This window comes from Pan troglodytes, chromosome 1 (assembly GCF_028858775.2).
Source record: "Pan troglodytes isolate AG18354 chromosome 1, NHGRI_mPanTro3-v2.0_pri, whole genome shotgun sequence".
Taxonomy (NCBI): Eukaryota; Metazoa; Chordata; class Mammalia; order Primates; family Hominidae; genus Pan; species Pan troglodytes.
The window spans coordinates 167,549,757-167,565,803 of NC_072398.2; the positions used below are offsets into that span (position 1 = coordinate 167,549,757).

General features: G+C 37.3%; 1 protein-coding gene across 1 annotated transcript in view; it reads right to left on the reverse strand.

The window, feature by feature from the left end:
- Nucleotides 1-3,544: 3,544 nt before the first annotated feature.
- The window catches only part of ALG6 (ALG6 alpha-1,3-glucosyltransferase), a 69,274-nt gene continuing 56,771 nt past the window's right edge, over nt 3,545-16,047 (reverse strand). The window contains exons 13-15 of the mRNA XM_016919768.3: nt 11,938-12,006; nt 11,613-11,811; nt 3,545-3,929 (exon numbers count right to left, since the gene is read on the reverse strand). Coding sequence (XP_016775257.2) covers nt 3,732-3,929; nt 11,613-11,811; nt 11,938-12,006 — 466 coding nt within the window. The 3' untranslated portion in view covers nt 3,545-3,731. The remainder of the gene's footprint in view (nt 3,930-11,612; nt 11,812-11,937; nt 12,007-16,047) is intronic.

Sequence of the window (16,047 nt, forward strand, 5' to 3'; positions counted from 1 at the left end):
CACCTTTGGTAGAACTCTGTGTTTTCCTGAAAATTCAGATTAAATGTAATGATGAGTGGAATTAAGTACCAGTTTTCCCATTTAAAGCCCCAGCTGCTTATTAATTTATAGATTCTGTAGAAATTTTTTTAAAGATTTATCTAGTCTATTGTGTAGCCACTATCTCAGGAGTGAGTTTTTATTTTCCTATGCTTATAGAGAAAAAAACATTTTCAAGGTTTTAAAATTTTACACCATTTGTAAAATATTAGAATGTATTTTTTCAGTACAAATGTTTAAAATATGAAGTTTTCTTTGAACTAAACTACAAAGAGTACTGAATTTAAAGAAAAGATCTTTATTAAGGGGCAATATGTGATCCATTCCAAATTATTTTGAAATATTAAATTTCAGTTATTCTGTGGTGTTTTCTGTCATCATCATGTTTTTGTTGTCACTCCCAAAATAAAGGGGAGGAGGGAATCACAGAGTATGTTATCTTGATAGTGAAACCTATGCTTTTCTTGACCATTTCTGTAAGGAAAAACTGCTACTCCTTTGGTACTTGCCCTAAGTTTTAACAAAATTAGTAGAAAATATTACCATGTCATTTGAATATATCATGAAAAATAAAAACTACATGAAAATCTGAAACAAAATATAACAAATTAAGGTTGAAAATTTTCCACTGCGTGCAATGGCACAAGCCTTTAATCCCAGCTACTACTCGGGAGGCTGAAACAAGAGGATTGCTTGAGCCCAGGAGTTTAAGACCAGACTGGGCAACACAGCAAGACACCTATCTCAGAAAAAAAGAAAATAATTCACTTTCCACTTAGAGAAATTTTAGATTCACCTTTTTAAAATGAAAGGTTTTTAAAAACTGTTACTATAAATTATATAAATTACCTTCATTATGTTCTTCATACTGTTTAAGAAATTTATTCTGATACAGTGCTTATAATAGGATGTTACCAAAAATATACTAAAAAAGGATTATTATAGCATTGAAAACTAACCTTAGGTTATAAGCCAAAACATTTTATAAAGTAATCTATGTTAGTCAGGTAATACAGGGTTAAGAAGTAGATTGGTTTCATATATAATCCAAGTTATATAGGTATGTGCTTAATGCTGTTAAACCAGTTACTGTATGTTTGACCTCTTGATATACTAAGCTTTTGCCTTTTAGAACAGCTGGGTCTGCTGAGAATCATTTCCCAGTTCTTTTCATTGTAGATCAGATGACTCTCACTTTATCACCCTTGGAGGCCACATGAAGGACAAAGCAGAAAGATACACACACACAACTAATGTTTATATGAGGGGAGGGGGAGTTGCAGGGGATATACTTGCCCTGATCTTCCAATGAACATAACAGAAGAGAGACCAATTGAGACTTGAAACCATTGCGTTACTTTAACCATTATTTAGTTATATCCTATCCATCTCTGTTGAACAGAGAGGTTCCTTTGGCTGCCTTGACTTTTGTAAATGTTTCACTCAATTTGTTGTGGTTTATCATTTGGACAGAATGCTACATTGGGGATTTTTCGCCCCCACTAAGTCCTCAAGGGAAAATGACTTCTGTATGCCTCATATATGATACATGAACATACACCCTATTCTCTTCATTTTAAGAAGCAAACCTAAGTTTATTGGCAGCTGAGAAAACTGCATTTCTCAGAAATACCTCCTCCATCTAAAATGTACTTGAACATAACTTTGAAGGGCTTATTTTTTGACAGGTATATTAATGAAGAAAGTGAGGAATCTATCTTTAATATTTTTGCATAACCTAAATGTATTTACATGAAAACATCCCTATAGCCCTGAGTTTAGCTAAGAGAAATGCTTTGGAATTGCCTACTTCTGTGATAATTCATCACTGGATATTTTTGATATTTTGCTTTTTTTTGAGATGGTGTCTCACTGGTCTCAAGCGATCATCCTGTGTCAGCCTCTCAAATACAGACCGCTGTGCCTGGCCTCTGTTTCTGGTATTTTGTTTTAGTATTTTGGAACCTAATCCCTCTAAGTTCAATATAAACTCTTAAACCGGTTTTTAATAGATATGAGGGATACTTAAAAGATAACTGCTACAAGTCTCTATAAAAACTATAGTGCAACTCAGTATGATTAGATTAAATCATCTGAAGAATGATTTAAGAATTTACCTATATGGTACCTTACAGAATTTACCTAGATGATACCTTGAATCAGGTGCATTTCATTTTACTAATATATGTACATAATACTTTTATTTCCAAATAATAAAGTTATGCTACTCCAATTATTTATAACTTCCTCATCATTTATCTAAGTCAGCATTCTATGTTAAACACAAGTGTACTATTACAAAAAATATTTTTTAAAATAAAGCTACACCAGCCAGCCAAGATGCTGACATTTGGGCACAGTGATTACAGATGGTGACCATGGACAGCAATGTTCTTGCTGATTCGGCAGTGATTCAAGGCTGCTATTCTGCGTTGACCTGCCCTTTGAGTCTTTATGCACATTTGCTTTGAGAAAGAAACCTTTCTAGATTTTTGCTTTGTCTAAACCCACTTCCTTTATCAGACTTAGAAATACATACCTTCTTATATCAGCCTGTGACTGTCGATGTCTAGAACCAGTTTTTTTGTGTGTGTATGTGGTTTGATTTGCACTATATTAAAATATACCACCACTTAATATAGTTTAATGGCTATCTTATGAAAGAAATATATTCCTTAAAAAATGTTGATGGGAAAATGATTATCTTTATTACAGAGGCTAAAGAAAACATATCTTTATATGAGAAACTGCAACATGGATATCATGTATTATTTTTACCAGTTGAATACTATAATAAATATGGGCTTCTGCTAATACAGGGTGATACAGTATTAATAGGATGAAGTTAACATGAATCAATGCTCTGGCAGTGGTAACCCTGAACCATGTCAATAATAATATATATATAATATAATGTTTAATTAAACAGAATGGTTCTGGAGGTTTAGAACCAGTGATTATGTGTAATTAAGAAGACTTCACTCAAACCACTTAAAGTTAAAGCTTACATTTAAATTCAGGAAAATTCATTTTTAATTGTATTAAAATATGCATTCTTGGAAATAAAAAGATTATGGTTTATTTGCCTTGTTAAATCAAATTTGCATGTGTAATAAGGCATATTCAAACTTCAAGCAGTTTAAGTTGCCTTCTCAGTAATTAAAAAGATTATCACAAATTTAATTCCCTAAGATATGACTTCTAAACAGTGAAATACACACTACTTGCATTCTAAAATGTAAGTTTGAATACCAAAATTAGTGATTTCCATTAAAAAGAAGGGGCTCAATTCTCCCATGAAGCTCACTATATGGTCTGATGAAGGAAGTAGGTTTAGACAAAGCAAATATCAAGAAATATTTCTCAGCTTTTTCAAGACATTTAAAAAGTGCATTTCCTGAGTAAACAATGGGACTAAGGACATGTTTCTCTTTTTTCCCCACTTGAATAGCTGTGAATAATAAAACCACATGTTTTGGCCAAGCAGTACTTAGACAAGCCTCCATTGGTCTTTGGTCTCCATATACATTTATTTTGTGTAGACAACAATGACTTTTCACCATTTCCTTTCCTGTGGTTCCATGGTTCTCAAAATGGTAATTTCATTTATACATAGCAAAAAGTTCACAAAACCTTTCAGCACTGTTCACATTTTCACATTTGTTTAGGAAACAATTTGTTTAGGAATACAGCTAGCTGATTTTCTTCTGATTTCTTCCACTTTTGGAATCCCACATAATTATAATGTTAAAGTATACCAAGAAGAACAGGAAGTTCAAGCAAGATACAAAACACACCAATACAGAAAACAAGTCCGGTAGTTTCTGAGGAGGATCCAGTGTGACAGTCATCAACGTCAGAAGCACCATAGTGATGACTGAGATAAGAAACTGCAAGGAAAAAAAGGATTACTGAGTAGTATAAAAGGTGAAATTTAAATGTACCGGAAACATTGACTTGTAGCTATGAAATGAGCAGAATTAAAGGTGAGGGTTCAGGGTCTAATTTATTCTGGTGTATCTCAACTTTGACTTCCTGTTAGAATCATATGAGGGGTTTTTAAAATCTCAATGCCCACATCACACCCCAGACCAATTAAATCAGGCCTCAGTACTTTTTAAAGCTCTCCAAGTGATTCCCATGTGTAGCCAAAACCTGAGGACCCCTGTCTTCTTATACTTCCTACCACCAAGGCACTGAAGAAAGGTATCTGGGACAAATATTAACGCTAGTCAGGGTTAAATTTATAACATCCCCTGGGGCCCAACAGGATATAAAATTCTAAGCTAATGGGTACAAATGTATAGGTAGCTAGAAGAAATAAAACCTAGTGTTTGGCAGGTCAGTAGGCTGAATATAGTTAACATTAATGTACATTTTAAAATAGCTAGAAAATAATAAGTTGAATGTTCCTAGCATAAAGACATATTTTTAAGGTAATAAATAGCCCAGTTACCCTGATTTGATCTTCATGCATTACATGAATGAATAAATGAATCAAATTATCACATATACCCCCAAAATATATACATCTATTCTGCATCAATTTTTAAAATTCTAAGCTAATCTTGAGAACCCATCTGTGAAAAAGTTTTCCATGGCAAATGGAAAATTACATTTCATATTCGCTAAATGCTTTCAATGAGTAAAGCACATGAAGGCACATGAAAGAAAATGAGGTCCTCTGGCCTCAAAGAGTTTTCCATCTACTGAGGAGAATGTTAAATAAAATCACAAAGTCACACTGGCTTAAATACCAAGGTGAGTAGTACAAATAATTAGCACATTTATTGTAGTTGTGTGGTCATCAGTTAGTGTGGTCTTCTGTAGGCCAATGTGCTATACAATAGAACTTCCTGCAGTAATGAAAATGTTTTGTCTGCACTCCAGTATAGTAGCTGCTAACCACATGTGGCTGTTGGGCATTTGAAATGTACTTACTGTGACTGAGGAACTGAATTTTTATTTAAATTTAATAAGTTTAAATTTATATATATGTCTAGTGGCTACCGTACTGGACAGACTGTGACTCTAGACTGTGAGCTCCTTTAAGACAAAGACCAGCAAGATCTTACTCATTTTATCCCTAGCACAGTACACAGGTATACAAAAGCAGTATAAATAAATGTAGAAAGCAGTGAGAAACAGTAGTGACTTCCATGAAGTGGGTGGGACACAGAACCCTAAAGGATGCCTTAACTGCTGGCTACATTATGACAGTATTGGTAAGATCTAAATAGAGAGTAATGCAGTGATCATTCCAAATGGAAAAGTGAGGATAGGCGCCAAGAAAGCTTACAAGCAGATACAAACAAAGGCTGCCAGTGTCGTTAAAGGAAAAATTCCTGAGGCAACCTTAGTGGGAAGTGCAAACATCTGGAATGAAATCTTTAAAATAAAAGTTTCAAACTTAAGAAATATGGGACTGGTTGAAATGTCATAATACCACGATCTTGAGTCAGTGTTAAACAGAACAAAAACCCTCTCTTGCTCCAACTATTACCCCATTTGTCTGCTCCTATTTACACTTGTTTCCCAAAACAGTTGCCTATAAACATGCTGTGTCCAGTCTTCATCCCATTCACTAGTGAACCCATACCAATTGGGCTTTCACCCTAATCACGATGAAACTGCTATAGTCAAATATCCATAATGACCTCCAGTGTAGTAAATCCCATGGTCAGTTCTTACTGCCTTACTTGATTCTCTCATTAGCATTTGAAATCACTCTCCTCTCACTGAAACACTTCGTTCACTTGGCTTCCATGACATCATACTCTTCTGGTTCTCCTATCTCACCCAGTTAATTCTTAGACATCTTTGCTGGTTCCTCATGTCCCCTACGTCTGCATTCTGGGGCTTCGTACCTATTCCTCTTATTAATCTATACTCATACCCTTAGTGAGTCATCCAGTAGCATGACTTTAATTACCAACTATATGTAAAGACTCAACTTCGTCTCCAGCCTGGCCCTTTCCCCTAAACCAGGATTGTCCAATCTTTTGGCTTCCCTGGGCCACACTGGAAAAAGAAGAATTATCTTGGGCCACACATAAAATACACCAACACTAACGATAGCTGATGAGTTTTAAAAAATATCGCAAAAAAACTCCAGGTTTTAAGAAGTTTATGAATTTGTATTGCACTGCATTCAAAGCCAGCCTCAGTTGCAGATTGGACAAGCTTGCGCTAAACTCTGGACTCATATATCCAGGTACTTCTTAATATCTCTACTTGGATATCTAATAGGCATCTAAAACTAAACATGTAAAAAACTCTTGGTCTCCTCATACTCCCGACTGCCCCCACCACACACAAAGTTCCTTCAACATGCTTCCTCCAATTCGGTAAATGGCAACCCCACCCATTCAGTTATGTATGCCAAAAACCTTGGAGTCATCTTGAACACCTCTCTTTCACAACCCCAGCAATTCCTGTTGGCTCTACCTTCAAAATATATCAAAAATCTGACCATTTCTAACCACTTCCACTGCTACCCTGGTCCACAGCACCATCATCTCATGGATTCCATTATCCACAATCTGTTCTCCACATAGCTACCATAGGGACCTTTTAAAAATGTAAGTCAGATTCTAGTCCCATTATAAGAAACTACACTGTTACCTCTCTAATCTTAGGTCCTATTATTTCTTTCCCTCACCCAGCTCCAATCACCATGACCTCCATGATGTTCACTGCATTTGCAGTTTTTCTCTTCTAGGATGTTCTACCCTCAATTATCTGCAGTTTACTTCCTTTGGTTCTTTGCTCAAGAAAGCCCTGCCACTTTAAAATTGCATTCATCCCTCCTGCATATCATATCGATTTCTCCCTTGCTTTGTTGTTCTCCATAGCACTTATCACCCTCTGACATGCCATATATTTTACATATGCTGGTGCTGGATTTCTCCACTAGAATGCAACCTCCATGGGAGCAGGGATTTCTGTTAGTTTTGGTCATGTATCCTCAGCCTCCAGAACAATGCTTGCATATAGTAAGTGCTCAAAAACTATTAAAGAACAAATAAATCTGGGAGCCCATAGCGGTCCTCACCTTAAGATTACTGGACCAGATTGTGAATATCACAATAGGGCTAGACTTTGACATACACTCAGGAATCTGGGCCTATACTAACAAAAAATGAACTTTATATCTACTTTCCATTTGAACCCCTGAGTAAAGTTAATCCTCTCCTTGTCTTTCCTGTTCACCTCTTAACTTCCTACCTCCCACACCACTATCCTCCATGGTCATTACCTAAAGTGCAAAACCCTCAGGACACCCATTCAACTCTGCCCTGAGAATACCTGCCTTGTCTTCCTACAAGATCTAAATATAAAATATCTCCTTTGAAACCTTCCCCTACACTCCCCTAATAGAGTTAGTCATTCTTTTCTCTTTGTTATCTGGGTACTTTGGGCAATCCTCTATGTAGTACTCAAAAATATAAATAAGTATAGCCTGTTGGGCTGGGCGCGGTAGCTCATGCCTGTAATCCCAGCACTTTGGGAGGCTGAGGCGGGTGGATCACGAGGTCAGGAGTTCGAGACCAGCCTGGCCAATATGGTGAAACCCCGTCTCTATTAAAAATACAAAAATTGGCAGGGTGTGGTGGCACGTGCCTGTAGTCCCAGCTACTCAGGAGGCGGAGGCAGAAGAATTGCATAAACCCAGGAGGTTGAGGTTGCAGTGAGCCAAGTTCGTGCCATTGCACTCCAGCCTAGGCAACAAGAGTGAAACTCCATCTCAAAAAGAATAAAATAAAAAATAAAAATTAGGCAAGCATGATGGTGCATGCCTATAATCCTAGCTACTCAGGAGGCTGAGGAAGGAGGATCACTTGGGCCCAGGAGTTCCAGGTTGCAGTGAGTTAAAAATGCACCACCGCACTCCCGCCTAGGCAACAGACTGAGATCCTGTCTCAACAACAACAACTTCATAACATTTGTAGTAGTTGCCAAATATTCCATGGAGCTTATATACTTATTCATGTATCATTTTTCAACTACTGGATAATTGAGCTGCCTCTAATTTTTCATTATAATAATTAGATGAACATTCATTCAACAAACAAAAATCAGAGCACCTATTCTTTGCGAGGCACTGATAGATGCTACAGATAAAATGGCATGTATAAAATGCAGAGTTCTTGACCTCAAATACATTGCAATCTAGCATTTTAGACAGCCTTGAATGTAATGTGATAAGCCTTAAATATATGAACTTTATGAGTAGACAAAGACGTCACATGAAAACTACATGTTAGTGTCTCATGAATATAAATGCAAAAATCATCAACAGAATACTGTCAAACTGAAGCCAGTGGCAGATAAAAAGAATTATACACCATGATCCAGTAGGATTTATCCTAGGAATTCAAGGTTAGTGTAACATACAAAAATCAATCAATGAAATATGTCATATAATAGAATAAAAGAAAAAAAAAAATGACCAAAGATGCAGAAAAAGAATTAGACAGAATCCAGCATTTTTTCATGAGAAAAACATGTAAACTAGGAATTGAAGAGAACTTCCTCAACCAGATAAAAGACATCTATTTTTAAAAGCCCACAGTTAACATCATAGTTAATGGTGACAGACCAGATGCTTTCCCTCTAATATCAAGTAAAAGAGAAGATGTCCACTCTTGTTACCTGTATTCAACACTGTCTTATAGGTCCTAGGGCAATTAGGCAAGTAAGAGAAATAAAAGATAAAAGTCATCCACATTAGAAAGGAAGAAGTAAAACTCATGGTTTGCAGATTACATTATCTTGTATATTGAAAACTGTAGGAAATCCATTAAAAACCTATGCCGAAGAATACAAGTTGAATATACAAAAATATATTTGTATATAGTAGCAATGAACATTATGAAAATGAAATTAAGAAAACAATTCCTTTACAATAGCATCATAAAGAATTATGCTTTAGGATCATTCGTTATACTTAAGAATAAATTTAACAAAAGAAGTCCAAAACTTATACACTGAAAACTACAAAACATTGTTGAAAGAAATTAAATATCTAAATAAATGGAAACACATCCTGTGTTCGTTCATTGGAAGACTAAATATTAAGACGGCAATATTCATGGTGAAACTCCGTCTCTAAAAGAATTAGCCGGGTGTGGTGGCACACGCCCATAGTCCCAGCTATTAAGGGGGCTGAGGTGGGAAGACTGCTTGAGCCTAGGAGGCAGAGGTTGCAGTGAGCCAAGATCACACCATTGCACTCCAATCTGGGCAACAAAGTGAGACCTTGTCTCAAAAAAATAAAGCAATATTCCACAAATTGATATGCAGAATCGACTCAGTCCCTATCAAAATCTCAGCTGAGTTTTGGGAGAAAACTGATGAACTTCTAAAAATAATATGAAAATAAAGGGATGTAAAATAGATAAAACAATCTTGTAAAAGAACAAAATCAGTGGACTTGCATTTTCAATTTCAAAACTAACTACAAAGCTACAGTAAACAAGACAGTATGGCAGTGGCATAAGGATAGACATATAGATCAATGGAACAGAACTGAGATTCCAGAAATAAACCCTTACATTTAAGAACAACTGATTTTCAACAAGAGTGCCAAGACAATTCAATGGAACTGAAATAATTGAATAAAGTCAGACTCCTACCTCACACCATATACAATATTAACTCAAAGCGACTCAAAGGCATAGATTTAAAAACTATAAAACTCTTAGAAGAAAATACAGGGGTAAATATTTGTGACCACTGGTTATACAATGGTTTCTTAGATATGACACCAAAAGCACAACAAAAGAAAAAAATAGATATACTGGATGTTATCAAAATCAAAACTTTTCTGCTGCAAATGATACCATCAAGAAAGTGAAAAGGCAACACACAGAATAGGAGAGGATATTTGCAAGTTAAATATCTGGTAAGGAACTCATATCAAGAATATATATTTAAAAAACTCTTACAACTCAAAAAGACAACCCAGTTTAAAATGGGCAAAGGATTTGAATAGGCATTTCTCCAAAGAAGATATACAAATGGCCGATAAGCACATGAAAAGATGTTCAAAATCATTAGTCATTAGGGAAATGCAAGTCAGCACTCCAATGAAATACCACCTCACACCCACTAGGATGGTTATAATTAAAAAGACAACAAATGCTGTGAAAGATGTGAAGAAATTAGAACCCTCACACATTGTTGGTGAGAATGAAGAATTGTGCTGCACTTTGGAACAGTTTGGCAGTTTCTGAAGATGTTAAACATAGAATTACCATATGATCTAGCAATTCTACTCCCAGGTATACACATAAGGGAAATGAAAACATATGTGCACTCAATACCTTGTAAACAAATGTTCACAACAGCATTATTATATTCATAACACTAAAAAAGTAGAAACAACTTCATGTCCATTAATTCATGAATGGATAAACAAAATGTGGTATATCCATATAATGGAATATAATTTGGTAATAAAAAGGAATAAAGTACTGATATATGCTATAACAAATGAACCTCAAAAATATGCTAAGTGGCTGGGCGCAGTGGCTCATGCCTGTAATCCCAGCACTTTGGGAGGCCAAGGCAGGCAGATCATGAGGTCAGGAGTTCAAGAACAGCTTGGCCAACATACTGAAATCCCATCTCTACTAAAAATACAAAATTTAGCCGGGCATGGTGGCGCATGCCTGTAGTTCCAGCTACTAGGGAGGCTGAGGCAGGAGAATTGCTTGAATCCGGGAGGCAGAGGTTGCAGTGAGACAAGATCATGCCACTGCACTCTAGCCTGAGTGACAGAGCAAGACTCTGTCTCAAAAAAATAAATAAATAAATACACACACACACACACACACACACACACTAAGTGAAAGAACTGAGTCATAAAGACCACAATTTTATTATCCCATGTTATGGACTGAATTAAAATTCGTATGTTGAAGCCCTAACCCCCAATGTGACTGTATTTGGAGATATAGCCTTCTGGGAGGTAAATAAGGTTAAATTAGATGATAAGAATGGGGCCCTAATCCAGTAGTACCGGTGTCCTTACAAGAAAAGGAAGAGACAACAGAGGTCTCTCTCCATGTGTGACACATAAAGCAGAGACCTTCTACAAGCCAGGAAGAGAGGCCTCACCAGAAACCAACCCTGATGGTAGAACCTTGATCTTGATCTTGAACTTTTAGTCTCTAGAACTGTAAGAAAATAAATTTCTGTTGTATTTTGTTATGGCAGCTATCACAGACTAATACATTCCATTTATATGCAATGTCCAAAGTAGGCAAATCTAAAGAGGCAGAAACTGGCTGTCCAAGGAAGGGAGTTAGGAGTGAGAATAGAATTGGGAATGAATGCTAATGGGTACAGAATTTCTTCTGGGAGTGACAAAAATAATGTAAAATTAGATGACGGTGATAGTTGTACAAATCTGTGTACATACTTAAAACCACTAAGTTGTATACTTTAAATGAGTGGATTTATGTGAATTATATCTCAAAAAGGTATAAAAGAAAATCACTACTTCAATAATTTTTTAAAATAGTGACATGCTGAAAAATGTGTCATTTCTTAAAAATTGAACTTACCAAATATTGTATAATTCTGGAAAGAAATGTAAAACATGGAAGATATTTCCTCACAGAAATGGAAAAGGATTTCAACTGCAGTTCTTCTTCAGAAGTCTTTTCAAATATTGAAAAGGAAGTTACACAAGCTATAAAAAATGCCATTGTTGTCACAACAGAGGGCATTAGGAGTTCATCCTTCAATAGAAGAGGTAGCATACTGTAAAGGAAAATTTTTAAAAATCACAAGAGAATTATCAATTCAAACCATAACCACTTTATAAAAAAGTCTTAAATTAGTTTACAAGAATTATACTGAAAATATATGGAAATTGGTATGACTTACCTAAATGTTGACACAAGTAAAAACCAAGTAGACATAAAAGGAATTTCACTTAAAACTAAGCAGACTGGTCTAAAATGGTAAAGAAAAAAATATTTTAATATTACAGAATATAACTTCGACTCCTAATTGTAAAAAATATAAATACATTTTATCTGTCTGATTTTCAGCGGTAGCTTAAAAACAGCCAGGAAGGTCTTCATATGGACTACTGATTCATTTTGTTAACAGTCCAGACTAAATTAGCCTAGACACAGGCACAGAGGTGTCAACTCCTCATAATAATTGGAAAACTGCTGCTTCCAGTATGCCGTTAATGGAACTTTTTTGCTCTATCATACAAACAAGTAGCTTAAGAAAAGGATCAGATAAACAAATCTGAGAAGGCTTTGTCACATATTTCGTAGTACTTGGTAAATATGAATTCCCAGTATTGTTTTCTAACATCTCTTTTATGTTCTTTCATGTTACATATTACTCCGCTAAGTTAAAACTAAAGATATGGCAGACAACATCATCATGCCACTGGAGAGGACAAGAGAGACAAGAGGATAAAGGAAAACAAATTGATAATAATAAAATTAAAAGGAGGAAGAAATTAGTAGGAAGAGCTACATAAAAAGGGAAATAGTATAGGAACAGGAAGCACAATGCCAATAAACAGAACCACTGGCTTTATCAGAGAATTGTTTAGGGGCCAGGCACAGTGGCTCAGGCCTGTAATCCCAGTACTTTGGTAGGCCAAGGCTGGTAGATCACTTGAGGTCAGGAGTTCGAGACCAGCCTGGCCAACATGGTGAAACCCCATCGCTACTAAAAATACAAAAAAAATTAGCTGGGCTTGGTGGTGTGTGCCTGTAATCCCAGCTACTTGGGAGGCTGAAGCAGGAGAACTGCTTGAACCCGGGAGAAGGAGGTTGCAGTGAGCGGAGATCACACCACTGCACTCCAGCCTGGGCAACAGAGTGAGATGACAGGGCGAGACTCCATCTCCAAAAAAAAAAAAAAAAAAAAAAAAAAAAGTTGTTTAGGGTCAGAGCTCTAAGCCCTGTGACCTCCTTACCACAACTCCTGCTCCAGTACCTTCGGGATTCAATTGTGGCAATGCTCAAAGAAGGAGCATTGCTAGTGTGAAGCCCTGAGTCCTGGTCCCCATGTTTGCCCTTTATTTACTGTGTGACCTTGAGCAAATGATTAATCTATTTTCTTAAGTGGAAATGGAAATAATAATAATACCCTGTATTCTTAAATAGTTGAAAGAACTCTTTGCAGGTATCATCCAGTGTTTACTTTTTTAAAATACAATAAACTTTCCTAATGATGGTGGTTGTTGAATAATTGTTATCATTATTTTGAATCTCTTTATTTTAAAAAGTGCTCTATAAAGATTTGGGCATTCTCCCCCTTTCCCAGAAGGATGACTTTTTCCTATGTCAACTAATATATGAGATTTAAACCCTGGGATTATAAACTGATTGAAAACTACTAAAAGAAATTACTAGGCCGGGCGCAGTGGCTCACACCTGTAATCCCAGCACTTTGGGAGGCTGAGACAGGCGGATCACGAGGTCAGGAGTTCAACACCATCCTGGCCAACATGGTGAAACCCCGTCTCTACTAAAAATACAAAAAAAAAAAAAAAATTAGCTGGACGCGGTGGCACGTGCCTGTAATCCCAGCTACTCAGGAGGCTGAGGCAGGAGAATTGCTTGAATCAGGGAGTCGGAGGTTGCAGTGAGCCGAGATCGTGCCACTGCACTCCAGCCTGATGACAGAGCAAGACTCCATCTCAAAGAAAGAAATTACTAGAGGACTTTCCATTTCACTGCTTGAGAATGGACGCATATTAATAGCAAGCTCATTGAAGGTGCTCAATAAATACTGTTTTCTCTTTCTGGTTTAATTCTTTCCCATTTATGCATTCAATATTTATTTACCAAACACAAGCATTGACAAAAAATGTATTACAGCCGGCACAGGGGCTCACAACTGTAATCCTGGCACTTTCGGAGGCCAAGGTGGGAGGATCACTTGAGCCCAGGAATTCAAGACCAGCCTAGAGAATATAGCAAGACACCACCTCCACAAAAAATTTACAAATTAGCCTGGCATGGTGACGCACGCCTGGGGTACTTGTTACTTGGGAGGCTGAAGTGGGAGGCTCACTTGAGCCCAGGAGTCTGAGGCTGCAGTGAGCTATGACCATGTTACTGTGCTCCAGCCTGGGTGACTAAGTGAGACCTTGTCTCTTAAAAAAACTTACTACATATAAGCACTGCTCTGAAAGGAATACAAAGATGATTATAACTCAGCTCCTAACCTCAAAGTACTTACAATTCATCACCAAACAGTGAAATGCCCTACATCCTCAACCTCTTCTCTGAACCCCTCCCTTTACCACCTTGTTTGAAACAATGCCTGGCTCTCTCCTCTGAGGACAGTACTGCCCTCTGCCCTCTCAACTGTGCCTGTTTTTGTTGTTTCCACAGTCTTCAAGTGACTTGGCCTGGTGGTGGGAAGTAACCTCCTTGATCTTCCTCACTATTTTCCTACCAGTTCTCCCTCTCTCCACCCTAATAATCTCCAGCTTTGAAACTCTTCTCATCACACTTTATCCCCGATTATTCCCCATCTTGTAAATACTGACCAACCACAGGGCCGCTTCCTCCATTACCCAAAGATTTCAACTCCTTTCTCACTATCACTCTCTACAAACTGACTTAGTTCTTGGCAATTTTAACATATACATAGATCTTCCCTCTCATTTGCTAGAACGCCTCTCTTCTAGTGATCTCATCTTTAATCCTGTCCCTTACGGTCATACTTTAGACTGCACCTCCTCCATGACTCTCACCACTATCTCCTGCCTTTTGGATATTCCAACTCCAACAATCTTTTGACCCTACCGAGATCTTCAATCTATTGTTCCTACCACGTTTTCACTGTCCCTCATCGCTTCGATGGCCTTTTCCCTTTTTACCTACCTTAAATTCTAAGGTCAATCATTATAATCACTCCCATACATTCACTCTTAAGCCCTCAAGCAAGGGAGTTATCCTCACCAGACAAAACCATAAACCTGGAAATACCCAACTCTCCACCAGCGCTTACTCCAACTATACTGAACAACTGCTCAAGAGAAAAACAGCTACCCATACTAACTGGTCTCACTTTAAATACATGATCATGATATTCAAGTGCCCTGCAATTACTATGTATTTCCCTGATCTGTTTACACTCTGTCTCTCCTTAGAAAATGTTTCACACTTCTCCCTCCTACTTCCAACAGCTTCAACCCACTCTTGGCTAATGACTTTCCCTCTCACTTCAATAAGAAAACTGAAGCAGTTAAAACAGAACTTTCACAGATGCCCACCATCACATTTACTCCCTTCCCAGCATCTCTACCAATATAGCCTGTTCACCCCTTTTACTAAAGAGGAACTCTTCACACATCTGTCCAATGCCAATTCTTCCATTTGTGCTCTAGATCCTACCCCATCTCCCTTTCCCAATGACAGTGCTCCAGCAGCTCCTCCTCTTGAGATCCTGTACCATCAGCTTTCCTTCTCTGCTGATCATTTCCCTGCCTTTATTGCTCCTCTCTTAAACAAACAAACCTATCTTGACCCCATTTTCTCTACCAATTATTGCCCTATTTTTCTGCTTCCTTTTTCAACAAAACTCCTCTGAGGAACAGTCTACCTTCCTCACACCATATATAAAAACTCAACTGGGCACAGTGGCTCACGCCTGTAATCCCAGCACTTTGGGAGGCCAAGGCAGGCAGATCACTTGAGGTCAGGAGTTCGAGACCAGCCTGACCAACATAATTAAATCCCTGTCTCTACTAAAAATACAAAAATTAGCCAGCTGTTGTGGCGGGCAACTATAGTCCCAGCTACTTGGGAGGCTGAGGCAGGAGAATCTCTTGAACCTAGTAGGTGGAGGTTGTAGTGAGCTAAGATTGCACCACTGTACTCTAACCTCGGTGACAGACCGAGGCTCTGTCTCAAAAAAAAAAAAAAAAATTAACTCAAAATGGATCAAAGACATAAATATAAGAGCTAAATCCATAAAACTCTTAGAAGGAAAATGAGGGTAAATCTTTAT